The sequence below is a fragment of the Callionymus lyra genome, chromosome 7 (genome assembly GCF_982586985.1).
Source record: "Callionymus lyra chromosome 7, fCalLyr1.hap1.1, whole genome shotgun sequence".
In the NCBI taxonomy this organism is placed as follows: domain Eukaryota; kingdom Metazoa; phylum Chordata; class Actinopteri; order Syngnathiformes; family Callionymidae; genus Callionymus; species Callionymus lyra.
The window spans coordinates 19726091-19751618 of NC_141824.1; the positions used below are offsets into that span (position 1 = coordinate 19726091).

Consider the following 25528-nt stretch of genomic DNA (forward strand, 5'->3'; position numbering starts at 1 on the left):
GAGCACTAAATTCACCGCAGCACGGATTGGCCAAACAGTGTAGCATGATCATCTGCAGCCAGTGATGGCCAAGCAAGGTGTGTCATTACAAATGTATATGATAATTCGGGTGTGTCTGGACCTCTGCCGAACCCCTGAGACCGACTCACCGAACCCCTAGGGTTCGATCGAACCCAGGTTAAGAACCACTGCTATAGAGCCTCACGGAGTAATAATACAGAGCCTCGCAAAGCAATACTAAATTGCCTAGCGGAGTAATACTACAGAGTCTGAGAGAGTGATATTACAGACCCTAAACGAGTAATACTACAGAGCCTCACAGAGCAATATAACAGAGCCTCACAGTTTAATACTACAGAGCCTTTTTGAGAAAATGTAAGGATTTTAAGTTCAACTTATAGTCTGAAAAATATGGTTTGCTCTCAAGATATTTTTTTCCCATCTCTAGTTTCGAACTACCTTTGATGCATGAGCCGTGGAAGCAAAAGATATACAAGTCCATGAAAAATACTTGATGACAAAACCTCTATAGGATCCAGATGGAACTCATAACAGCCTCACAATACATACACACCAACTTTAAATCATTAAATATTTGATCCATTATCATGATCTCATGGAGATTTCTTTGAAAATTCTCGAGAACTTCTCAAGTTATTTGACTTATAATCAGCCCAGACAATCACATGACCCCCCTAGCAGAGATAAGAAAGTGCTATGGTCGTCATAGCAACAGCCCAGGCCGACTTTAAACGTCATTCCCTGATGAAAGTATTTTTGAAAGAGTTGTGTTACTGTTGTGTGACTTGAAGAAAGACTCGGCTTCACCTCGGCTGCAGGTTTTGGTTCCCACTGATCAAACAGAGACTCTGTTATTCCGTGGTGGAGGGCCGCAGGGGGGGGGGGGGGCTGAGGGGGTTTCTCTCTGACCTCAGGTGCCAGGCGCTGCTCTCCACATTCCCCGGTATCGGTCATGTGACCAGTGTTTGGCCAGGGCCAGCAGAGCGTGGCGCGATAAGATCCAGTTTCAGTCTGGAATTTAGGAAAACCTTTCTCAGCCGACCGACTTTTTCAAATCATAGTCGCAATGATTTGAACGATCGTGAGCTCGTCATGAAGTCACACCTTCGACCTTCATCTGTGTTTACGATCGTCGTCTCAGGGAGTTCTTCGACTCCCTCGACACACTTCCACGACTCGTCCGTCCGCGGGAGTGATTCAACAACTTTCTCCGGGTCACGGGAGAAAACGAAAGCTTGGAAACTTCTGGTTTAAAGTTTAACTGATGTTTGTGTCTTCATCGGGGGAAACGACTGAACCGAGTCACGGTTGAACCATTTCTCACGGAGCCGGCCAGGAAATGAACTGAAGCTCACTTCATCTATTTCAAATTTGGTTTCTTATCTTTAAAAGGAAGAAAGAATTTTTGAACACGAACCACCTGGAGAAGAGGTTGGAACTTCCCCAAACATTCCCACTAAATCCACCCGGCGAGTCATCGGTAATGTTCGAGTTAGTGCAGCGATGATGATAAAGTCAACTTTCTGTATTCTTTTCCTGATTCAGGACTTCTTCCTGCGTCGCCTTTATGATTGTTTTTATCACTCCAACACACGTGCGTGTTTCTAAATTGACAATGTTTTCATGAGTCAAAACCACTTCATTAAAAAAAAAAAAAAGACCCATTTAGATGTGTGTGAATTACCAACAATATGAGTTGGAACCACTTCCTGTCTCAACTTAAAGGGTCAAAGGGTCGCACTTTGTCCTGTTATTCCCTAGTCAATACATTTATAAAGTTTATTTTTGTGACGTCATTTCGGAACCACTTCCTGTTTGGCAACCCTTAAGTACTCATTCAGATGTGTGGGGTTGAGCAATGACTTGCTGGTTAAATTTACAACGCAGTGTTTTCATCAGTCAAAACCACTTCATTTAATAAAAAAAAGACCCATTTAGATGTGTGTGAATCACCAACAATATGAGTTGAAACCACTTCCTGTCTCAACTTAAATTTCAGAATCTCACGTGGATGTTTGTGACGATAAGTCTGAACCAACTCCTGCCCAGGGGTGGAAGACATCTGTCGAGTTCACACTGTATTCAAGTCAGTTTGATTTTCATGAGTCATATCCACTTCCTGTTTAGCAATAGATGAAAGATTGTTACTTCCTGTCTAGCTTGTCATATTGGAATGATTAGTGGAATGGATATTTTCTTTTTCTTTTCTGAGTAACAGCATTTTTTGAGGCCGAACAACTTCTTGTATATCAATAAATGGTTCATCTTTGCATAATGGCTTCGTTGGCGATATGTGCGCCGGGACAACCTCTTGTACAGAAACTCAAGGCAGGCAGCTTGTGAGTTTGATCCACTTCCTGTCACAGACTCACTCAGATGTGGTGTTTTAATGAGGTTGCATAGTAACCAATTTCCTCAGGGGCCACATTTATATACAGTGGCTGAGGGGGGGATCAAGCAAAGCAAGTTGTTAAAAGTAAAAAAAACAGGTAATACAATTAAACTAAATATGCTAAAAAAGATGATTATTATACATTTTTTTAATTAAGAAAGAAACCATATATATAATTAATTATAATCCATTATAGGGCCAATAAATACTCACAAAAATGACGAATGCAAAACCTAAAAAATGAAAGCTGGCTTGTCACATTTAGAGACAAGTAATGAATAATAGAAATACATTTACATGACCCAATTGTACATGTAGGATTGGTCAGTAACTGTAAACACTTCGTCTAAGATGGCCTCCGCACGTGGTCGTCGTGGAAATTCACCAAAGGTTGTTGTCTTCTAGAGAGAATCTGTTCCCAGCGACTTGCTGGCCTGTTGTTTCTTTCAGTGTGAGTTCTCTAACATGTTCCCACAGACTTCGGAATCGGCTTTATTTGACCTTGGCCTGTGAATTTGAGTTGTTGCAGTAAATGGGTGCAATGCAATGATTATTTAATATGAATTAAATATGAAAGATTATCAAGTGAAATGTGTGTCAAATCTATAAGATTGATTACATTACAGTAAAGTTGTCATTTCCTCACAGGAGTCATGAGAGCCTCATAAATGCAGTCAAAGGGTCGCACTTTGTCCTGTTATTCCCTAGTCAATACATTTATAAAGTTTATTTTCGGACGTCATTTCGGAACCACTTCCTGTTTGGCAACCCTTAAGGACTCATTCAGATGTGTGGGGTTGAGCAATGACTTGCTGGTTGACGGTCAGTGACGTCAGAATTAAACCTTGAGCGACTAGAATTCATACCTTTAAAGGGAACTGGATAAGCCTGCTGTAATGACCAGTCTTGAAGGCACAAAGAACAAGTGCTGAATATATATATTAATACGAGACTATATAAGTGCCGCCGTCTCGTCCTACAGACCTCAAACGTCGCCTGTAGTTTTGTCAGAGTGATGAGTCACGTAAACAAGCCGACGGTGGTTCAGGGCAACAGTCGGGTCATTAGTTACAGTATCGTCATCGCCTCCCGACACATGACCCCGTCACATATTTACCACGACCTCCTCATCAAACTTTCATGCCGCTGACATCCGAGGTGTGACGACGGCTGTTTTTTTTTTTCCTTTTGAAATCCTAAACCGGCAGGTTGCCACGGAAACACGGACAGGTGAAGAGGTTTGTTCAATGAAACGACAGGTGATGAAGGACAAGCGTGTCTGACGATAGAAGCCGAGCGTCACAGAAACGTCTCTTGAACTGAGATGCCGAGTTCTCACCTGCGCTCAGGTATCTGATCCTCGCGACTAATCGCTTGAGCGTGTGTGTCATGAAGTCGACGGGGTTGAATGTCGACGAGCTTTTCTGGTGTCAAGGAGTTCCATTTTATCACCAAACACACAAATCTGTGAGGCCTTCACTGCAACCTCTTTATCTTCACACGTTAGTGAAGTCATTCATTTTTTTGTCAACTCATCAAAACTTGCTAAAAGCAGACAATGACTCAGCAAAACAAATGTGATGACCCCATGACCTTTTGTGATGTGAGATAAAGATCTTTATCTTTATTTCACTGTTCTCAATCCACCAGCACTGACGACCACTCATAGTGTGTTCAGAGTAAACCTCTTTAAAGAAAATGGTGCGTTCAAAGTCCACTGCTGCAGAGTCCTTTCTCGGAGTGATGCATTCAATGTCTTACGGCCCTAATCGGGGACGCTGGGCTGCTTTTAATGTCTGTCGGACCGTAACCCTGCAGAAGTCAAGAGTGAGACATCATTAAAAATGTAGGTGTTGTGTTCAATATCAGATGTCTCGGAGTGTGAGTTTGAACAAGGATTCCAAGTTCTTCTTTAATCTCACATTTACAGGTCATTATGGTGCGTTTAATGTCTTTGTTGGTCACTTCTATAGTTAAAATGACAATGAAGTTTTTTAGAGTCTCCCTTTCCCTTCAAATCGTTATTATTGTCTGTTGTGGTGCATTCAGGAACCTGAAGAGTTCATGTCTGATGAGTTTAATTTCAGATTAAAAGTGGTGCATTCAGGGAGTTATTTTTATGCTTTTTTTTCTTTACACTGAAAATGCAAAATGAAATGATGCCTTCAAAGCCCCTCTTTTCCCAACAGACTTTCAGGCTGTGGTGCATTCAAAGTCTTTATTAAACCCCCTATTTATTTTGATTTCTACGATGTGTTCAATGTCTTTAACTTGAAATAACGTGATTTCACAGGAGAGTAAATATTATCTAATAAGAAGTAGGATTGTAACAAATGACGAATGTTGAAAAAAAAAGACATTTTTAAAATAGTTTTCTTTAAAATAGTTTTTGAAAAATCTTTCAAAATAAAAAGCACAATTTTGGTTCAGCAGTAAACTTTATTAGCAAAAACATCATATATTTACAGTATTAGACAACAATTTTTTTTCCAAAGTTCAGTTTCGCCTTCACTTGCTGTGGTGCGTTCAGTGCCTCTTCTCTTGTTCAAAGTTTCTCCTGCACCTTCTTGAGTTCTCAGTGGTGCGTTCAAAGTCTTTCCTTTTCTTCTCCACTGACTCTTCTTCTGGAGTGTTTCATGCGATGCGTTCAAGTTTGTACAAATTTGTGAGTCATTGTAAAAAAAAAAGAAGTGACAAATAGTTGAAGATGTATAAAAGCGTCTCTTTGTGATCGTTGATTCTGTAGAGTTTTGATTTGAAAAAGTCAAATGAAGGGAAGCGTGTCCTTTTATTTTGAAAGGACACTCGCCCTCATCCTGGAGTCTTTAGTGTTGGTTTTCACACATAGTCCTTCCTCTCTAACCCTGGGCCCCCGGGGGCCCGGGACGTGGAGTAGGCCATCCGTGAAGGGTTGTAGCGGGGCTCCCGTGGCGGACATGAGCAGCAGAGGAGACCCCCGCCCAGCATCAGGAGCGCGGCGCCCGCCCAGCCGATGTACAGCGCCGCCCCCAGCTCCCACCGGTGGGCCTTCATCATCAGCGGGTTGTAGAAGTCCCTGATGATGGTGTTGGCGGTCCAGGACACCGGGATGAGCTGCATGACGCCGGCCACGATGAAGAAGACCCCGGAGACGATCATGACCTTGGCCTTGGACGCCTCGTCCTCGATGCAGTTGGTGCACTTGGCCCCGGCGATGGCGACCAGCACGGCCAGCACGGCCAGCAGGATGGAGATGACGGTGAGGGCCCGGGCGGCCTGCAGGTCCTGGGACAGCGCCAGCATGGAGTCGTAGACCTTACACTGCATCTGACCCGTGCTCTGGACCACGCAGGTCATCCAGAGACCCTCCCACATGATCTGAGCCGTCACGATGTTGCTGCCGACGAACGCCGACACCCTCCACATGGGCATGGCGCACGCCACGATGCTGATGATCCATCCCAGGATGCACAGGGAGATGCCGATCAGCTCCAGCCCGAAAGACATGGTTCTGCTCTTCTGATGGAAGTGATCTAGAGACGGGACGAGTGGATCTGAGGTCTGACTGACCGCTGGAATTTATACTGCAGCTCAGGTGTGGGAGGGGCTGGCAGGTGATGACATCATCACTGGACTCAGTTTACAGCTAACGGTTCCCCCTGTGAGTCAGGGTTAGAGTCTGACTTCTTTCTACCTGAATCATCTCCAAACAATCTTCTTCTGAGGCCACATTCGGGCCTCCTTCATGAACATTATGGATTCAGGTGGAACTACTCCTCTCGTGGTCCATCAAACTATAAACCCTTTGACCTTATACGTGTGGCCCTCATGCTGGCAGTTATACTCAACACTTGATTGAAAAAAGGAGAATTAAAAATGCATTTTAATCTTATCGATTTATATTTGATAGTTACTTATTATTTAACTGAAAAAAATAATATTTTAGCTTAGTTTTACCGTTTTGTATACATATATATTTTTTATATGCAAATGATCTCATATTAAGCTTCTTTTTCTTTCTCTTTTTTTCGGCCCTCACATCTAACCAAGTAAAGTATGTGGCCCCTGTGGATATGTCATCGCCTTTCCCTGCTATAAATAGTTTTAAACTGACTTTCTTTAAACTATAACTGACTTTCTTCAGCATTTAAATAAACTATTCAAGCACCTATGAGGCCACATTATGTCGTGGGAATAGTGTGAGGGCCAAAAGAAAAAAGGAATGAAGAAAAAACTGTCTTATTATGATCCAAAAACTACAGTAACAAAGAGAAAATATAAGAAAAATGAAATTATGTAAGTAAATAAGTTAAAACAATAAGCATTAGCTGTTTTTTTTGTTTTTTTTTACATTTTATTTAAATAAAACCGATTAAAACCATGTGAAAACATGCAAATGCTAAATTACTTAATTTAATAATTTATTTTGAGTGACAAGACGTATTTTTTTGCAGTTTAAATAATATTTTTTTAACTGTATACTGTAGGTTAAAAGGGTTAAAGAAGAATGAACAATAGCTTAGGCCTTTCCGATAAAAACGTGGGTTGATTTAGTCATAAAAAAAAAGAAACGATTTAAAAAATACAAGTATCATTAAGAGTTAAAAAAAAAAAAAAGTTTTAGAAATGCAATACTATAAAATGCTATTTACAGACTAAGCTAAGCTAACAATGAAGCCGTTCAGGTGTTTGAGGTTTGGTCGATGATTGTCGTCGAGACAATGAGAGACAGAGTCGTGTCTGCTCGTCTTCTCGTCTGTCCGCGACCTGTTGTGGACATTCTTTAGACGCTGATGGTCTCCTCAGAAGTAGTTCTGTAACCGGGCACTGGCGACCCCCTCCCCAAGAAGAGAGGCTCACCCTGAAACACTCCTTTGTTCCCGGAGAAGAGTGTGCGAGAGCAACAAAGAGGGCAGTCTCCTGCAGACATACGGGAAGCAGCCAGGAGGTCGAGGAGATAATGTGGACCTACTTCCTGCTCGCATGCTGCCCAGAACCGTCACATGGTTTTAGTTCGGTCGTGGTCTGTCGTTCGGGTTCTATGGCCACGGTTGACTTTGTTGAGCATTGTTGTGCCGGACTCAACTGTTGATCTTTTCTCAAGTTGTTTTTTTGTCCGGCAGCATTTTCTTTTAACATTATTATTATTATTTTTTATTTTTTTAGTATTTTGTAGGTTTTTATCTTTTAATCTAACTTATATCATCAAGTTTTTTCTTGTCTTAAAGTTAATTAAATGTGTTTTTTTTCCATGTGGTAAAAAAACCTTTAATACTTTTTTGATGCTTTGTCTTTTTTTTTTTTACTGAAAGTAAATGGCAGCAACTTTTTTTTGCATTGCTACCTTATCCTAGTATTCAGTGCAATGGAACGAAAAACACGAAAAGATTCACCAAATACCAAAATGACCAAGGTTTTTTGAAAAAACAACATTTTAATGCAATTTTCCTGCAACAAAAAAGTTTAAAGTCGGAGGTCTCCGAGATTTCAGAAAACCTTGATACATGAAACAAAATATTGTATTTTAAAAACAAAACATTTTCTTTTAGCTATGTAGTAAAAAAAAAAAAAAAACCCTGTAAAAGCCAAAAAAACAAACTAAACAAAATTAAACGTTGGTATGTTTGTACCTCTGAAGTTTTTCATTAACTCATGTGAAGGAATAATGTGGATGAATGTGTGTTAATGTGCCCGCACAGCAAACATGTGTCGAATGAAACCGTGAGTAGAATATTCATAAAGTCCGACAGTCACAAGATTCACACGTAGTTCTTGCGGTCGTACCCGCTGGTGGCGATGGACCGGGTCGGCGGGTACATGGTCTTGGACGGAGGTCCGTACCTTTTCTCGGGCTCCCGAGGACAACTGGAGCACAGGATCGACCCTCCAATCAGAAGGAAGGCGGCGGCGGCCCAACCCAGGTACAGCGCCGCTCCGATCTCCCGCTTCTGGGCCTCGGGAATCACGGGGTTGTAGAACTCCATGATGATGGCGTGGGCCGACCACGACACGGGGATCAGCTGCGTCAGAGAAGCCAGGACGAAGGTGACGCCGGCCGCCACCGTGACCCGGGCCTTGGCGCGCTCCTCCTCCACGCAGTTGGTGCACTTGGCTCCCATCACGGCCACCATGATTCCCAAGATCCCCAGCACGATGGTGATGATGGTGAGGGCGCGGGCGGCCTGGAGGTCTCCGCTCAGGGCCAGCATGGAGTCGTGGATCTTGCACTGCATCTGCCCCGTGCTCTGGACCACGCAGTTCATCCAGATGCCCTCCCAGGTGGTCTGCGCCGTCACGATGTTCACGCCGATGAACGCCGACACTCGCCACATGGGCAGAGCGCACGACGCGATGGCTGAGATCCATCCCAACACAGCCAGGATCACTCCCAGCATCTCCAGTCCAGCTGACGCCATCTTTCACCAGAGGAGTCGAGAGACAAGTGACCGGCTATCAGTGGGTGGTGGTGGTTGGAGTCACCAGACAGCAGCCTTGGCTCAAAAGAAGTGGGATTAATGATTCAGCGAGCGCCCGGTAGCTCTCGCACCTGCGAGCAAACACAGATATCGGAGGTCCCTCATGGTTAACCATCAACTCGGTGAAGACCAGGGCGTCAATGTTTGACCGTAGAAGAATCCGACCACCCCGAGTCAAACCACACTCGTGAAGTCGTAAAAACAATCAACCTGTTACAAACAATGCTTCGTCTCTGGTCATGAGGTATAAATCAAACTTCTTCATGTGTAAAGGAAGGTCAGCACATTTTTTTTAACCCTTGTCTTATCTCTGGGTCAAGGTGACCTGAAGGAAAGAAAACAAATGTGTTTGTGGTATCGCTTGTGTTGTCTCTGGGTCAAGGTGAACGACCTCCCTGACTTCCATTGACCCAGAGACAACACAAGGGTTAACAATTGTTTCTTAATTTTTGGGGACAAAACATGGACTTTTTGTTCTTCATGATTGATAATGGTAGATTTTTTGAAAAACTTTTTGTAACTTTTCAATTTGTTCTTGGCCATTAGTAGTTTATTTGCCCTCTTTTGTGAATTATTAGAAACCTGAGAATTTCTTAATTCTTTTTTACTTCAAAATCTTTGACACTAGTTTGGTTGTCGATGCTCAACGGTTGCTGGAGCTGAGGATTATTTGTTTGTTTTGTTATTGTTGTATTTTTTTAATTTCACATAACATATTTTCATTTTTTAAAAGAAATACGTGATTTTTCAATATTTCCAGGCATTTTTCTAAATGTTCTTTGCAGTTATCACAGTTTTTTTTAACCCCACATTATTCATTCCTTCTGAAAATGTATTTTTGTGGTGCAGTTCTTTTCTGTTTCTAAATACAAAAAAATATTAATGCATATTTAGTGTTTGCTGTTTCACATCAGTTTAACACTTTGACATCTAGTTTTTAACTTCTTAACACTTCTTCTTTATTTCTTTTTATTCTACATTTCAGCCTTACTGGATGATTAAGTATGACTTACTGATGGATTTCTGCTCTCTTCTGTGGTCAGCAGGTTTGAAATGACAAACAAACACAGGTGTCTTCACTTTGAGAGAAGAAACTAGGATCTCCTTGTGGTGAGGAGGACCAGGGGCAGACCTGGAACTCACAGGAAAGTCGTTGAAAGTCAAGCCTCTTTACTTTGTGTGACCTGATCCAAGGTCAGACTGGAGTCCACTTAAGACTTAGGAAGTTAGAAGTGCCAATGTCGTTGACCTCTGTGACCTCTGGAGCTGGTGAAGTTGTTGAACTTTGTCTAAGAGGCACCTCAGCTACTTTGAAACTCTGGGGTCCAGTCTTGAACAGTCGTCAAAGCGAGACGATTCCACATCTATCTTAAACCCTCCACACTTCTCTCCTGACCTTCAGGGACCTTCAGTGGCCCAAACGCCTTAAACCCTAAATCAGTTTAACTTTTATGGAGTGTTTAGTGTCTATGTATGTATGTATTTGTGTTTGTGTGTTTGTGTGTGGAGGAGGTGATGTCATCATTGTAGGGATAATGTCGTTTTTCAGAAAAATCACCTAAAGGTGAGAAAACAACTCCAAAAGAAGACAACACAACAATTAAAGTAAAAAGTAAAATAACAACCAAAACAAAAATAATGTAAAATAAAGACACAAAAAACCCTAATAAACTTGTTTTTACATGATATTGGTAGAGATTTTATAAAGTTACACAAACCTCCACTAAACATCTTCAACTCCACTCAAATCACCTCTTCATTTTACCACTATGCTGCCCTCTTGTGGCGGGAGGGGTCACTACTGCAGCTGGTATGAACTCAAACTATGATTAATTTTGCAGTATTTACAATGACTGTGGAACAAAATAAGACTACATTTTGTAAGACTCATTGTGTTGCAAGACTAATGCTTCTAAGGGTCACATTCACTGGCGTCCAGTTTCTTTCAGGATCAATTTTAAAATTCTGGTTCTTACTTTCAGATCTATTCATGGTCAGACTCCTCCTTACATCACTGATCTGATCCAGCCTTACACCCCAGCTCGGGCTCTGAGGTCTGTGGATCAGAATCTACTGATGGTTCCACGCACACGGTTCAGGACCAGAGGAGAGAAATCTTTTCAGGCTGTTGCTCCTAAGCTTTGGAACGATCTTCCTCTCTCTCTGCACTTGATGATCTACTGACTCCTTTAAGAAACATCTTATTTGTTCAGGCTTTTCCTTGATTTTCTGGAACTCCTGTTGTGTTATCAGTTTTATCTTGATCTTTAAAATATATACTTTATTGAATATTGTTTTGATTATTTAAGCGCTTTGTGACCCTGGTCTGGAAAAGCGCTATACAAATAAAGATTACTTACTTGCTTACTTATATCTTCTGTTATCGTTGTTCCATAAAGGCGGTTCTGACATCCTCACCTCTACAAGCATCTCTGCTTCTTTTTGGTTTTTGGTTTCATGTTTACCAAGTGAAAATGTTAATTAATTAATTGATTCTATTCTTTCTTTTTGGAATGAGGTTTACACAAGGACTGAGGACCTTCTGTCGACGTGGTCGGTGGTATCATAGTGACCACCTTGCAGCTGACAGAAGCTTCTGTATCACCTGCCGAAGCCTCAGAGCCTCAATGACCTCTTTGTTCCTCTCACCTGGACACCGTTGGTCTCAGGTGGTCTTCAGCAACAAGACCCTCTTTGTGTTTTTGAAATGTAGCAACAGGAAGAACGAGACCAAATAATCAAGCCTTTTCTATTCAGATGCTGTTTTACTATAATTTGATGGACTAAAACTGTTATTATTATTATTATTATTATTGTCAATAACGATAAGAAATCCATTAAATCAAGCATTTAAATAAATTAAATGAAATAGTCAAGTCAAAATAAAGGAAATTATGATCACAAATTGAATTAGGTAGTAGTTACCTAAAATATTGTATTGTATTATCATTTATATAAAAATATGTTTCTTTTTTTCGTTTATTCATTTGTGGAATTTTGAAAAACTATCCAAAACAAATTCCATCATTTAATACAATTGTGTGGAAAAAAATAAAACAATTTACCATATTTGAGTTATTTTTTCTGTGAGAATAAAAACATTCTTAAAATATTTAAAAATTAAATAAAAGTGAAAGAAAAATTGATGAGTCGTTAAACATAAATTAGTAGTAGTTATTATCTAATGAAACAAATGAACATGTTTTTTTTAATATTGACTGACTATTGAATACATTATTAATGACAGTTTTCTAAAGTTTAAACTCAGCCATAATTCAAAATTTTAAAAGAGACACATTTAAATCTTTAATTTTGAAGAATCTTTAATTACAATCTCAGATCCAATTGTCGCTCCTGAGGTCACATGATCACACATAGTCTCTTCTGTTGTATCCGCTCGTCGACGTGGTCTTGACAGCCGAGTACCTGGTCCTGTGTGGTGGTGGGGGGGTCGGACCCGAGGGCTTCTTGGCGGGGCACGAGCAGCACAGCAGCGCCCCCCCCAGGACCAGCAGGCACGACGAGGCCCAGCCGAAGTACAGAGCGTTTCCGAATTCTCTCTTGCCGGTCTCCTCCAGCATGGGGTCGTAGAAGCCCAGCACGATGGCGTGGGCGGTCCAGGACACGGCCACCAGCAGCAGCAGCCCCCCCACCACGAAGGCGACCCCAGCTGACACCACCAGGCGAGGCTTGCTGTCCTGGTCGTGGCTGCAGTTGGTGCACTTGGCGCCGGCCACCGCCATCCCGATGCCCGTCACGCCGAGGACCATGGCGACGATGACGAGCGCCCGGGCCGCCTGCAGGTCCATCGACAGACCCAGCATGGAGTCGTGGACCCGGCAGTGCATCTGCCCGGTGCTCTGGACCGAGCAGTTCATCCACAGACCCTCCCAGATCACCTGCGACACCACGATGTTCTGGCCGATGTATGCGGCTACGCGCCACATGGGCAGGCCGCAGGTCACCATCACGCCCAGCCACCCCGCCACCGCCAGGATCAGTCCCAGGATCTCCAGACCCGCCGAGGCCATGCCGAGGAGGACAGAGGAGACTCTTTGTCCTCCCGGTGATACCAGATCTCCCCTGGCTGCAGGTCCAGTGGACGACTGGAGGCCGAAGCAGGTGGACGCTTCTTTATAGAGCCCCGAGCTCTGAAGGTGGAGTCAGGAACTTTTTTTTTGGGAAACATTTGTGTCGCTCGTTGTTTTAAGAAGAAACGAGCGACAAAGAATCTTCTGTCTGAGATTTGATCATGTGATGGTGTGGGTTTTCTCTGGTACTCCGGTTTCCTCCCTGAGTCAGATAAGGTGAGCAGACTAGTGCTCAAGAGTTAGGTCTGGTTCATCCTGGTCTTCCAAGACATTATAAGTTGTTAGAAATATTTATATTGTTTTGTTTTTTCTATCATGTGGTTTACTCTGTTATATAGTTTTTCTATTGTTCACCATGTTATATTGTTATTTATATTGTTCACCATGTTATATTGTTATTTATATTGTTCACCATGTTTTATTGTTATTATATTGTTCACCATGTTATATTGTTATTTATATTGTTCACCATTTTTTATTGTTATTATATTGTTCACCATGTTATATTGTTATTTATATTAATTACCATGTTATATTTTTATTATATTGTTCACCATGTTATATTGTTATTTATATTGTTCACCATGTTATATTGTTATTATATTGTTCACCATGTTTTATTGTTATTATATTGTTCACCATGTTATATTGTTAATTCTATTTTCCACCATGTTATATTGTTATCATATTGTTCACCATGTGATAATGTTATTTATAATGTTCACTATGTTATATTGTTATTATATTGTTCACCTTGTTATAATGTTATTTATATTGTTCACCATGTTATATTGTTATTATACTGTTCACCATGTTATATTGTTATTATATTGTTCACCATGTTATATTTTTATTTATATTGTTCACATGTTATATTGTTATTATATTGTTCACCATGTTATATTGTTATCATATTGTTCACCATGTGATAATGTTATTTATAATGTTCACTATGTTATATTGTTATTATATTGTTCACCTTGTTATAATGTTATTTATATTGTTCACCATGTTATATTGTTATTATACTGTTCACCATGTTATATTGTTATTATATTGTTCACCATGTTATATTTTTATTTATATTGTTCACATGTTATATTGTTATCATATTGTTCACCATGTGATAATGTTATTTATAATGTTCACTATGTTATATTGTTATTATATTGTTCACCTTGTTATAATGTTATTTATATTGTTCACCATGTTATATTGTTATTATACTGTTCACCATGTTATATTGTTATTATATTGTTCACCATGTTATATTTTTATTTATATTGTTCACATGTTATATTGTTATTATATTGTTCACCATGTTATATTTTTATTTATATTGTTCACTATGTTATATTGTTGACCATGTTATATTCTTATTCATATTGTTCAACATGTTACATTGTTATTATATTGTTCACCATGTTATATTGTTATTTATATTGTATCACCATGTTATATTGTTTTTTCTATTGTTTACACTGTTATATTGTTATTTATACTTTACCCTGATTGCTCCTGATGGCAGATTCGGCGCCATGTGGTGCAGCCTACTCCCATCAGTATGTGTGAATGGCTGTCAAAGCGCTTTGTGACCCTGGTCTAGAAAGGCGCTATATAAATAGATATTATTATTATTATTATCTCGTTCACCATGTTATATTGTTATTTATCTTGTTCGCTCTCTTATATAGCTTTTTCTATTGCTTACACTGTTATATATAGTTTTATATTGTTTACTCTGTTATATTGTTATTAATTCAGTTAACTCTTTTATATTGTTTTCTGTATTATGTTGTTCACTCTCTGATATAATTTTGTTATGTTGTTCACTTTGTTTATTCGTCGACTTCATTCTATTGTTGAAGTTGTTTTCTGGAACGGAAGTCGTTAAATCAACATGTCAGCGAGGTCAACACTTGACTGAGCTACACTTACACCAACACACCGACATGTTTCCACCTGTGCTGCTCTTCACAAACACTTGTGGGAGTGTGATCAGGTTCGACCAGTTCTCATCGACATCAGCCGCCAACTATAAACCACTGCTCAGTCTGGAGGTTGAGTGTATCAACAATCTTATCATGGTTCCTTTTTCATTTTATTGTTTTGCTAGTGAAGTAATGCTAATGCTAATGATGTAGCATGTTGCTGGATCTTCTCCTCACGGTGACAATGTAAACCGTCATGAATGGGACGATGAGATCACAGCAGTCAAACGAAAGTGTGCTTGAGTTTGTTTTCATCCTCAGATCCACTTGTTGCTGAGTTTACATGTTTATCGTGGAGTGAGAGGAAACAGAGGATGATGAGTCAGTCCCATGACATCGTTCTGGTGTTTTTATTTTGACTTTTTTACTGGTAATGTGACCAAGAGTCACACCCACTGAAACTGTGACTGCAGCTGAGCAGTCTCAGTGTGATGACACATGCACACAAACACAAGCACGCACACACACATACACAAGCGTGTACACACACACACACACACACACACACTGTGATTTGCTGTCACACAGAGTAAAAGTATAACAAAAAGGTCTTTATACTATAATAGATAATAACTTATAACTGACACAACTGCTTTCACAACTAATAAAGTAATACATGTTTTTAAATAGTACTTCTACTACTACGACTTACGACTAATACAACTACTAGTAATAGTAAAAATAATTAAATAAATAAACTAAGAATACAACTACCTCTACTGCTACTACTATTAAAGCTCATACAATACTACTACTACTACTACTTAAAATAAAAGGAAAAATACCATTAATACTATTAATACTACTACTAATAATAAAAACAGTAATTCAGCTAATACTTTTTTTACTACTATTACTACCGCTAAGAGTAATAACAGTGACAAAAATACTTCTATTGCTACTTTTAATACTACTAATACTAGTTCGTCTTTGTCTACCACTACTACTACTGCTGCTACTTTTCCTGTACTAGTACTGCCTTAACTACTACAGTACTTTTACTATAGGCTGTACTATGACAATGGCTTCTACTAATATCGCTTCAGCTACAAATACATGAACAACTACGATCACAACTACTTGCACCAACACTACGACTCTGACTAAGATATTGTTTTCGCGGCGACACAAACACCTGCCGCGCCCTCGTCTCTGCTGCAGCATTGCGACACCTCACTCTGTGCCTGAACCAAATCCGTTAGCAGATTTGTGGGCTCGGCTCTGTCGGCCTGCCGACACTTGTCGCCCCGACACCCTGCAGCGGTTTCCCATGACCACTAAAATTCTCCCTCGGCGGAGCTGAGAGAACAGGTTCTCTTGGAAGAAGCATCTTTGTGTCTCTGAGATTCTCACGGAACCACATTTGAAACCAAATCAGAGTTCGCTCACTGTACTGGTGGAAGAATCGAGATCACATCCACAGACAGGCTCACGTGGTTGTTCTGTTTCTAGTAAGGAAAAGTTATCAATTTTAAAGTAATGATCTTAATAGCATCATTGCACTAATGCCTACGTTTCAAATACATGTCTTGTTACTACCGGGCTGACCTGGTCACATGATGCGTGTTGATGTTAACCAGCTTCAGTGTCGCTCATGTGTCTGGCAGCAGGTCATGGGTTTTGATCCCAACATGGATGAAAGCTCCATGATATCATTGCAGTTGTGAGTCACCCTGAGCTCCATCTTTCTTCGGCCTCCTAATTGTGGACATTCCTGGCGTGTGCAACTCAATCTCCCTCACGCCGCCTCGGCACTTTCGTGATCCTTGCCGGGACAAAATAGAGGTATTATAGTGGGAACACAGACCCCATTCATGTCCCCTTTCCATCGGATTCCCTCTCTCTCTCTCTGCGCCCCCTTCCCAGCGTCCCCCTCGTTTTCTGCTGCAGTCATCATCCCAAATCACCTGGCAGGTGCTTCTGCTGTCATTTCCTTCAACTTCCAAACTGCTCATCGATCAATCAGGACGAGCCGGCGTGAGGATCCGCGTTCATCTGGCGTCAAAAGGTCCACTTTGATCTTCTTCCTCTTGTATGTTACTATGTTCTATCTTTTACTGTTATAGATTAAGTCTGAGTGACAAAGGCTAGAGAATGAAATGTACTACAACTTTTTAGTCGCATATTTCAGTTTTTAAGCAAGAAAATGGTTTATTTAATATTATGGTTATTTGAATAACATATTTGTCAAATATCAAATCATTTTTTTATATATTAAAATGACTTTTATAAAAATAAAAAAAAAACATTATGATAAAATTCTAATATTAATTGAAAATGTTTAATTTATTCCTTTATTGTTATATAAATGCGATAATAAAATATAATATATCTACCGTAGTCATTTATATTTATGTAACTATATTATATCTATATCATTTAAAATGATTTAATGAGTTCATGTTTTTTCTTGAGTCAAAGTGAATCAACAAGTTAATAAATGTAGAAATTGAAACACCACATTTTAATTAACAAGTATATCTTGACAAAAACATATTTTTTGATTGTTTAAGCGCTTTGTGACCCTGGTCTAGAAAAGCTTCATAAATACTAATTACTTACTTACTAACTTATTAATTAATTAATTAAAGGAAATGCTCATTGTATTCACTTATTAACATATAAAGATAACGTTTTCATTCATATTTATATATAAAATTCTCATTATTAACAGAAAGTATTTCAAAGTAAAAATGTGTGATAGTTCTCGACGTCTCTCTCTGATGCTCTCTTTGATCACATCTTTGTGAACAAATGTAGTTTGTGTGTCCACCTTTGTCATGAGAACATGAAACTTCCGAAACGACTTCAGACGGCGTATGTCAAAGGTCAGAGGTTATCATGCTCCACATGTGAGTCCTTGGGGACGGCAGCGGATCTTTCTCTTTGAACTCAGAAAAATCAAAATCCATTGTTGACATCAGGAAAACACCTTTTCGTAGTGAGTACACAAAATGTACTTCACAAACAAAAATAGTTGCACTTCACAAAAAAAATACAAATTGAGAAGTTTAACTACCCATTAATTCAATATTTAATTAATATGTTTTACGACATAGTTATTCTATATGTGCAATTGTGTATTTTGTTTACATAGATACTTGTGAGTCTGCATTAATAGTTATATTAAAACATGTAGTAAAACATATATCATCAATATTTATTTTTATCTTATTTTGAATTTATTTTTTAATAGATACTATTTATTTCATTTTTAATTCAATTATCTTTTATGATATTTATTAAAAACATTAATCCACTCATCATCACGACCTAAGAGATACATATATATCATTCTATCGAAACTTTTCCATGAATGTAATTGTCGCCTTTTAATAGTGGCACCCGCGAATTAGAGCTTTTATTTTGTAACAGCACTTCCGCTTACAAAAAAAAACAAAAACCGTATTATTTATCGATAAAAAAGCGATTTTTCTCCTCGAAGTTGGCGACCAGTGCAGTCTTGGGTTGTTACCACTTGGCAATGAAAAACACAAGGTGGGTAAATGTAATAGTGAATATTCGATTTTATTGTGTCGAGCATCATAACTTCTGATGTAGCGGTTAGCTTCGTCTTTAGCCATGCTAGCTGTATTCATGCTAAGACCATAAAAAACAGTTTAAATCTTGATTTACAATTTATTTAAACTACTTCCATTATTTGAAAGTACTATTCAAAGACTGGCCTGATAACTGTTCTATTTTTCAAATGCACATAACTTGTAACTTTTATTACAACTTTTTAAAACACCTGTTTTACCAGTAATAAAATAAAATAAAAATCGATAAATATATTAATGATATAATGACAAAAATGTTCAATTACTCATTAATTTTCTTGTTACTCTTTGTGTAAAGAGGAACAAGACTACAATTAATTTAATGTAATATTTATCATTGTATTGTATTCCATTTTGCATCATATTTTCAAACTATTTATCCAGCTAGATAATTGAAAAAAAACAATGTTTTTATTGATTTCAGATGTATGTTTGTATGTCTTGTTTGGTTGCCGTTAATACTCTATAACAATTCAACACCAGATGTTTTCTCCAAACACACACTTGGGTGCATCTGGTTCTAACTTATCAGAAGAGAAACCCTGAACTATTCTTTCTTTCTAACAGTTGTTATGTAAATATGACAATACAAACTCAGTAATGTTCCACTTCTACTCATAGACAAACAGAAGGAACAAAGACAAGAGTGATAGAACGTTGGGCAGCAGATTAAGAAAACTGCACGCTGAGACGGCGAAGAAAATGAGTAAGAGGTTTGTTAACTTTTATCCATTGAGCTCGCATGAGCCAATTGAACTCCAAATAAGTCTTGCAACACTCTTTCATCGTGTTCAATAAGGAACAGGAACGGTCCTTAAAAATTCAAAAGTCGATTGAGGATACTGAAACATGTGTTTCTACTTTTCACTCAACATTTGAAGCAGTTGAAATCATACTCTTACAGGACACTATTTGTACTATTTAAAATGTGAAAAGCTGTGTGAGTGGTTGTCTGTAGTTGAGAGACACTAAGGCCTCCATTTATTCCCTCGGGTTGCAACTCTAAACACTTTATCAGGTGTATTTTGTGCGGATTTTTTATATTAAAACAGGTGGAAACTCTGATTGTTTTTCGTGTCAACCACCTGTGCAAACAGGGAGTGGTCTTATGTCGTATTTTTGGACCAAAACCAGTGAGTCACTGCTCTTGCAATCTGCCTCTGACAAAAATGGACAAGATTTAACTTGCCCTCCGCTGTCGCGTGACGTGGGGAAGGGGGTTTAGTGAGACCTAGTCGTGAGGCCCCACCCGGGGCTCAGACTATAAAAGACCGGCTCTCGATGCACTCCCCATAATTTCCTCTCCATCTGCCTCTTGGACATTTTTTTGAATTGGGACCTGAGAAGATCAAGGATGGTTGCAGCTGGGTTACAGATTCTGGGCATGGCCTTGGCCCTCATCGGCTGGATCGGCACTATTGTCGCATGTGCCATCCCTCAATGGAAGGTGACCGCTTTCATCGGGCAGAACATCGTGACGGCGCAGACCTCCTGGGAAGGGATCTGGATGAGCTGTGTGGTCCAGAGCACGGGGCAAAGGCAGTGCAAGGTCTACGACTCCATGCTGGCTCTGTCTCAGGACCTGCAGGCCGCCCGGGCCCTCATGATCGTGTCGATCCTGGTGGGGGCCATGGGCGTCCTGCTCGCCATCCCCGGCGGCAAGTGCACCAACTGTGTCGAGGACGAAGGCACCAAAGCCAAAGTCAGCATCGCGGCCGGAGTGTTCTTCATCCTCGCCGGCGTGATGTGCCTCATCCCCGTTTGCTGGAACGCCAACAACATCATCAAGGACTTCTACAACCCTCTGACCATGGGGTCGCAGAAGAGGGAGCTGGGCGCCGCGCTTTTCATTGGCTGGGGCGCCGCCGCCCTTCTGATCTTGGGCGGTGGCCTCCTCTGTGCCAACTGTCCCCCCAAAGACAACTACTCTGCCAAGTACTCCGCGCCCCGAACAACCACAAACAAGGACTACGTCTGAGAACAGCAAGCTGAAAAAAACAAGAGACTTGAACGCACCGGATCCACACTTTTTTTCAAAAGTAAAATTTTGATATTGTGTTCTTGATGAGGACGTGTGATTGTTTGTGTTGATTTGTGTCTTTTATCATTTCATTGTTACTACTTTTGTCTAATACTGTAAATAAACGTTTTTTTGTCAATTTACATCTTGACTTTTAATTTTTAACAAAGTCCCGTCAGTGTAGTGATGATAGCGTTCCTACTGTCGTCGCTGCAGGAATTTTTTTCATTTGTCCTCTGATGATCTCACTTAATTTGTCGTTACATTTGAAAAAGTTAAGAAATTATTTGAGTAAAGTAGTTGAAAAAAAAGCCATTTTAAATCAATTTGGTTCTATATTTTTAAAAATAAATTCAGGTAGTTTTCTTTATTTCGTATTCAATATCACATCAAAATAATTTACAAGTGACAAAGAAAATAAAGCTTTTTAAAGGATTTAATGACTTTTACGAGTTTTTTACATTTGAAGCAGTTGAAATAATACTCTTACAGGACATTATTTGTACTATTTAAAATGTGAAAAGCTGTGTGAGTGGTTGTCTGTTGTTGAGAGACACTAAGGCCTCCATTTATTCCCTCGGGTTGCAACTCCAAACACTTTATTCATGTGTATTTTGAGCGGATTTTTTTATATTAAAACAGGTGGAAACTCTTGTTTTTTGTGTCAACCACCTGTGCAAAAATACAGGGAGTGTCTGATGTCGTATTTTTGGACCAAAACCAGTGAGTCACTGCTCTTGCAATCTGCCTCTGACAAAAATGGACAAGATTTAACTTGCCCTCCGCTGTCGCGTGACGTGGGGAAGGGGGTTTAGTGAGACCTAGTCGTGAGGCCCCACCCGGGGCTCAGACTATAAAAGACCGGCTCCCGATGCACTCCCCATATTTCCTCTCCATCTGCCTCTTGGACATTTTTTGAATTGGGACCTGAGAAGATCAAGGATGGTTGCAGCTGGGTTACAGATTCTGGGCATGGCCTTGGCCCTCATCGGCTGGATCGGCACTATTGTCGCATGTGCCATCCCTCAATGGAAGGTGACCGCTTTCATCGGGCAGAACATCGTGACGGCGCAGACCTCCTGGGAAGGGATCTGGATGAGCTGCGTGGTCCAGAGCACGGGGCAAAGGCAGTGCAAGGTCTACGACTCCATGCTGGCTCTGTCTCAGGACCTGCAGGCCGCCCGGGCCCTCATGATCGTCTCAATCCTGGTGGGGGCCATGGGCGTCCTGCTCGCCATCCCCGGGGGCAAGTGCACCAACTGTGTCGAGGACGAAGGCACCAAAGCCAAAGTCAGCATCGCGGCCGGAGTGTTCTTCATCCTCGCCGGCGTGATGTGCCTCATCCCCGTTTGCTGGAACGCCAACAACATCATCAAGGACTTCTACAACCCTCTGACCATGGGGTCGCAGAAGAGGGAGCTGGGCGCCGCGCTTTTCATTGGCTGGGGCGCCGCCGCCCTTCTGATCTTGGGCGGTGGCCTCCTCTGTGCCAACTGTCCCCCCAAAGACAACTACTCTGCCAAGTACTCCGCGCCCCGAACAACCACAAACAAGGACTACGTCTGAGAACAGCAAGCTGAAAAAAACAAGAGACTTGAACGCACCGGATCCACACTTTTTTTCAAAAGTAAAATTTTGATATTGTGTTCTTGATGAGGACGTGTGATTGTTTGTGTTGATTTGTGTCTTTTATCATTTCATTGTTACTACTTTTGTCTAATACTGTAAATAAACGTTTTTTTGTCAATTTACATCTTGACTTTTCATTTTTAACAAAGTCCCGTCAGTGTAGTGATGATAGCGTTCCTACTGTCGTCGCTGCAGGAATTTTTTTCATTTGTCCTCTGATGATCTCACTTAATTTGTCGTTACATTTGAAAGGGTGAAGAAATTATTTGAGTAAAGTAGTTGAAAAAAAAGCCATTTTTAATCAATTTGGTTCTATATTTTTAAAAATAAATTCAGGTAGTTTTCTTTATTTCCTATTTAATATCACATCAAAATAATTTACAATTGACAAAGAAAATAAAGCTTTTAAAAGGATGTAATGACTTTAAAATTAAAAGTTTCAGTTTTGCGTGATAGAGACACATGGACATGCTGAAGTTATGTGTTTTGCTAATATTTTCAATATTTTCTTTCTTTTTTTTATGTTTTTTTTAAATGGGTAAAGACCTTACTATATACACAGTATGTAGGCGCGGCAGAATGGCTGCTTTGGTGCTTGGTTCTGTTTTTCTATTGCTTATTTTGTCCATTATCTTATTTCATCCTTTTATTATGTAAAAGTAATATGAAGCAAAGAGCAAGAAACTTTGAGATGTCTTTGATTTATTAGTTATTACCATCTTAATGTCTTCGCCTGTTCTGGAACATCATGAGTCATCAGTTGGAGTGTGTTGTATTACCAAAGCCAGATTGAAACTATTATTTTTTAAATGAGCACTTCCTGTTTTATTATTTTGTGACTACAATTGTCATCATTTATTCGTCATTTATGTTATTGTTCCTCTTTATGTAAAGTATTCTAAATATGAATCAATTTTTCTGATTTAACAAAGTTCTTACCTGCACAAAAATAATAATAATTAAAAAAAAAAATGCAACCTTTATTCTAAAATATAAAATTGTCAACATGCTGGCTAGTTTGTTTTGAAAACCAACCCCTCTTAGATTCAGAAAAAAACAGACCAATTTAAGTCAGATGTTTTGGATTTCAGCTTATTTCCTTAGAAATGTCATGGCGTGAGGAGAAACAGACGTTCAGATGTTCTCTGATATTTCGGCTTCATAGTTAGCTACAGTTAACATTTAGTACGATAGAATCCTTATGCTATTGAAGAATTTAAGCTTCAACTAATTATAAGGAACCTCTAAATATTTAGCAATATGAAAATGAGAGGAAAGAAAATAAGTTAACTTTATAATTTTATGGATTAACACATTTAACATAAACCAGATACTGTTTGGAGATTTGTTTTGGACAACTGTTGCTCCTGTGTTGATTGTAAACGTCAAGTGTGTTTACCCTTCTTGCATCACATTTCATGGAGGTCAGCGGCATTGAAGGTTAGTAGGGTTTGTTTTGGGGTAAACATGTCTTGGCCAATCAAAAACCTCAAGGCTGCTTTGGCCAACCCCCTGGTACACCAACTATAAGAACCTTTCCATTTCCTGATCTTGGATTCCCGTGACCTGCGTACAACGACAAGTAAAGATGGTTTCTCAGGGGATTCAGATGATAGGTATCTCCATGGGGGTGATCGGGTGGTTCATGGTCATCGTGGTTTGCGCTCTGCCCATGTGGAAGGTCACCGCTTTTATCGGCGCCAACATCATCACGGCGCAGACCATCTGGCAGGGCATGTGGATGAACTGCGTGGTCCAGAGCACGGGTCAGATGCAGTGTAAGGTCTACGACTCCATGCTGGCGTTGCCTCAGGACCTTCAGGCGGCCCGCGCCATGATCGTCATCTCCATCCTCGCCGGGGTTTTTGGCCTGGTCATGGCCATCGCTGGCGGAAAGTGCACCAACTGCATCGAGGACGACCGTGCGAAGTCCAAAGCCTGCATCCTGGCAGGGGTCCTGTTCATCGTGGCCGGGCTGCTGTGTCTGATTCCCGTCTCCTGGACCGCCAACACCATCATCAACAACTTCTACAACCCCATTATGATCGCAGCGCAGCGGTACGAGCTCGGGGCGTCGCTCTACATCGGCTGGGCCGCCGCTGCCCTGCTGCTGATGGGGGGAGGTCTCCTGTGCTGGAACTGCCCGCCTAAGCAGCAGGTGCTCCACTACCACGCCCATGCGCCCAAATTCCAGCCCATGAAAAGCGAGTCCAGCTCAAGAGAATACGTGTGAGAACTTTTCCAGCCGCGAGGACGATAACGACATTTTCTACTTTTGAATCTGAATCAGAAAACTAATCAATATGAAGACCCCTGGAACCAACTGTGACCAATTTAATGGGATTAAAGAGATGATCGGACTTGAATTTAGCTGCAACTGATGACATAAACCTTTTCAAAGGTTTTCTTGTTCCTCAGAAATACTGCTATGATTAATGCTTAACCTTGAACTATTGTCATATTAATCATCGTATTTCACATTTCCTGCAGTAATATTAAGTCTTATCGCTGAGTATGTTTCTTTTTTAGTAAAACTACATGATTTAAAACTAGTTGTTGACATTTCAAATTAAAAAACGTAATTAAAAATTATGCATATATTTAAACATTTTCGTTTTCCTTAGGCTGCACTTTTCGTATTGAGAATGTGAATAAATGTTTTTGTTCTATTTTGTGCTATTAATCATTTCGATTTTTTATTTGAAACTATACACATTTAGTCGAGCAACCGGAGGAAGGAAAGGATGTAAGTACAGTTGGTGCATGAGATGAACGTTAGGTGAGATGAGAAAAGTGAAGGAATGTGAATTACATCCAGTGTAGGATGTGGGACAATAATAGCAGAACAGAATTAAAAGTTTAAATAACAAAAGCAGGGACAGTAAAAGTAAAATAGGTAGAAACTGAAATGGAAGGCAGCAGATGAGGCTATGAAGTACTAAAGAAAACAAAAAGGGAAGAAATGAGTGAAAGATGAGAGGAAATTGTTGAAGGAAAGAGAAAGGAAAATATTTTGGCAAAAGAAGAATGTTATGTAGGAAAATAAGGAAAGCGAAGAATGAAGGTGGGATGAGAGTGTGAAAAAGAAGGGAAGGAAGAAGGGAGGAAGGGCAGAAGATTTTAAGAAAGAAGCGAAGGGGGAGAACAAGAAAGGACTTAATGAATTAATGTCTTTTGAAAGGAAAGGGGGAATAAAGTAGTGCAATAAGAAACCAAGCCTGGAACTGGTAATAAAAGAAGTGGGGAAGAGTGGGATTGGTAGATACAGAGTGAGAAAGAAAGAACCAAAACAGGGGGGCAGGGTCAGAGGAAAATGTAATGGGGTGTCTTAATAGGTCAGTTTCATTTCTAATGAAAGGTGTTGATGAG

General features: G+C 40.1%; 6 protein-coding genes across 6 annotated transcripts; 3 read left to right on the forward strand and 3 right to left on the reverse strand.

Annotated features, from left to right (window-relative positions):
• Positions 1-4865: 4865 nt before the first annotated feature.
• LOC148075349 (claudin-3-like) lies at positions 4866-5899 on the reverse strand. The gene has a single exon (XM_087796368.1). It carries the CDS (start codon positions 5897-5899, stop codon positions 5252-5254), a length of 648 nt encoding a protein of 215 aa, XP_087652494.1. The 3' UTR covers positions 4866-5251.
• Positions 5900-7727: 1828 nt separating this feature from the next.
• LOC148075350 (claudin-3-like) lies at positions 7728-8889 on the reverse strand. The gene has a single exon (XM_087796367.1). The coding sequence runs from the start codon at positions 8806-8808 to the stop codon at positions 8152-8154; it is 657 nt and encodes a 218-aa protein (XP_087652493.1). The 5' UTR covers positions 8809-8889; the 3' UTR covers positions 7728-8151.
• Positions 8890-12236: 3347 nt separating this feature from the next.
• LOC148075351 (claudin-4) lies at positions 12237-12914 on the reverse strand. Its single transcript, XM_087795064.1, has one exon. It carries the CDS (start codon positions 12897-12899, stop codon positions 12237-12239), a length of 663 nt encoding a protein of 220 aa, XP_087651190.1. The 5' UTR covers positions 12900-12914.
• Positions 12915-19792: 6878 nt separating this feature from the next.
• Positions 19793-20673, forward strand: LOC148075352 (claudin-4-like). Its single transcript, XM_087794866.1, has one exon. The coding sequence runs from the start codon at positions 19865-19867 to the stop codon at positions 20486-20488; it is 624 nt and encodes a 207-aa protein (XP_087650992.1). The 5' UTR covers positions 19793-19864; the 3' UTR covers positions 20489-20673.
• Positions 20674-21251: 578 nt separating this feature from the next.
• On the forward strand, positions 21252-22281 carry LOC148075353 (claudin-4-like). Its single transcript, XM_087794868.1, has one exon. It carries the CDS (start codon positions 21473-21475, stop codon positions 22094-22096), a length of 624 nt encoding a protein of 207 aa, XP_087650994.1. The 5' UTR covers positions 21252-21472; the 3' UTR covers positions 22097-22281.
• A 1446-nt stretch (positions 22282-23727) lies between these two features.
• LOC148075354 (claudin-4-like) lies at positions 23728-24828 on the forward strand. The gene has a single exon (XM_087794864.1). The coding sequence runs from the start codon at positions 23748-23750 to the stop codon at positions 24390-24392; it is 645 nt and encodes a 214-aa protein (XP_087650990.1). The 5' UTR covers positions 23728-23747; the 3' UTR covers positions 24393-24828.
• The last annotated feature ends 700 nt before the right edge of the window (positions 24829-25528 follow it).

What these genes read in the sequence shown, in the direction of transcription:
- LOC148075349 (XM_087796368.1), bottom strand. Translation starts at nt 5,899, where the DNA reads ATGTCTTTCGGGCTGGAGCTGATCGGCATCTCCCTGTGCATCCTGGGA.
- LOC148075350 (XM_087796367.1), bottom strand. Translation starts at nt 8,808, where the DNA reads ATGGCGTCAGCTGGACTGGAGATGCTGGGAGTGATCCTGGCTGTGTTG.
- LOC148075353 (XM_087794868.1), top strand. Translation starts at nt 21,473, where the DNA reads ATGGTTGCAGCTGGGTTACAGATTCTGGGCATGGCCTTGGCCCTCATC.
- LOC148075351 (XM_087795064.1), bottom strand. Translation starts at nt 12,899, where the DNA reads ATGGCCTCGGCGGGTCTGGAGATCCTGGGACTGATCCTGGCGGTGGCG.
- LOC148075354 (XM_087794864.1), top strand. Translation starts at nt 23,748, where the DNA reads ATGGTTTCTCAGGGGATTCAGATGATAGGTATCTCCATGGGGGTGATC.
- LOC148075352 (XM_087794866.1), top strand. Translation starts at nt 19,865, where the DNA reads ATGGTTGCAGCTGGGTTACAGATTCTGGGCATGGCCTTGGCCCTCATC.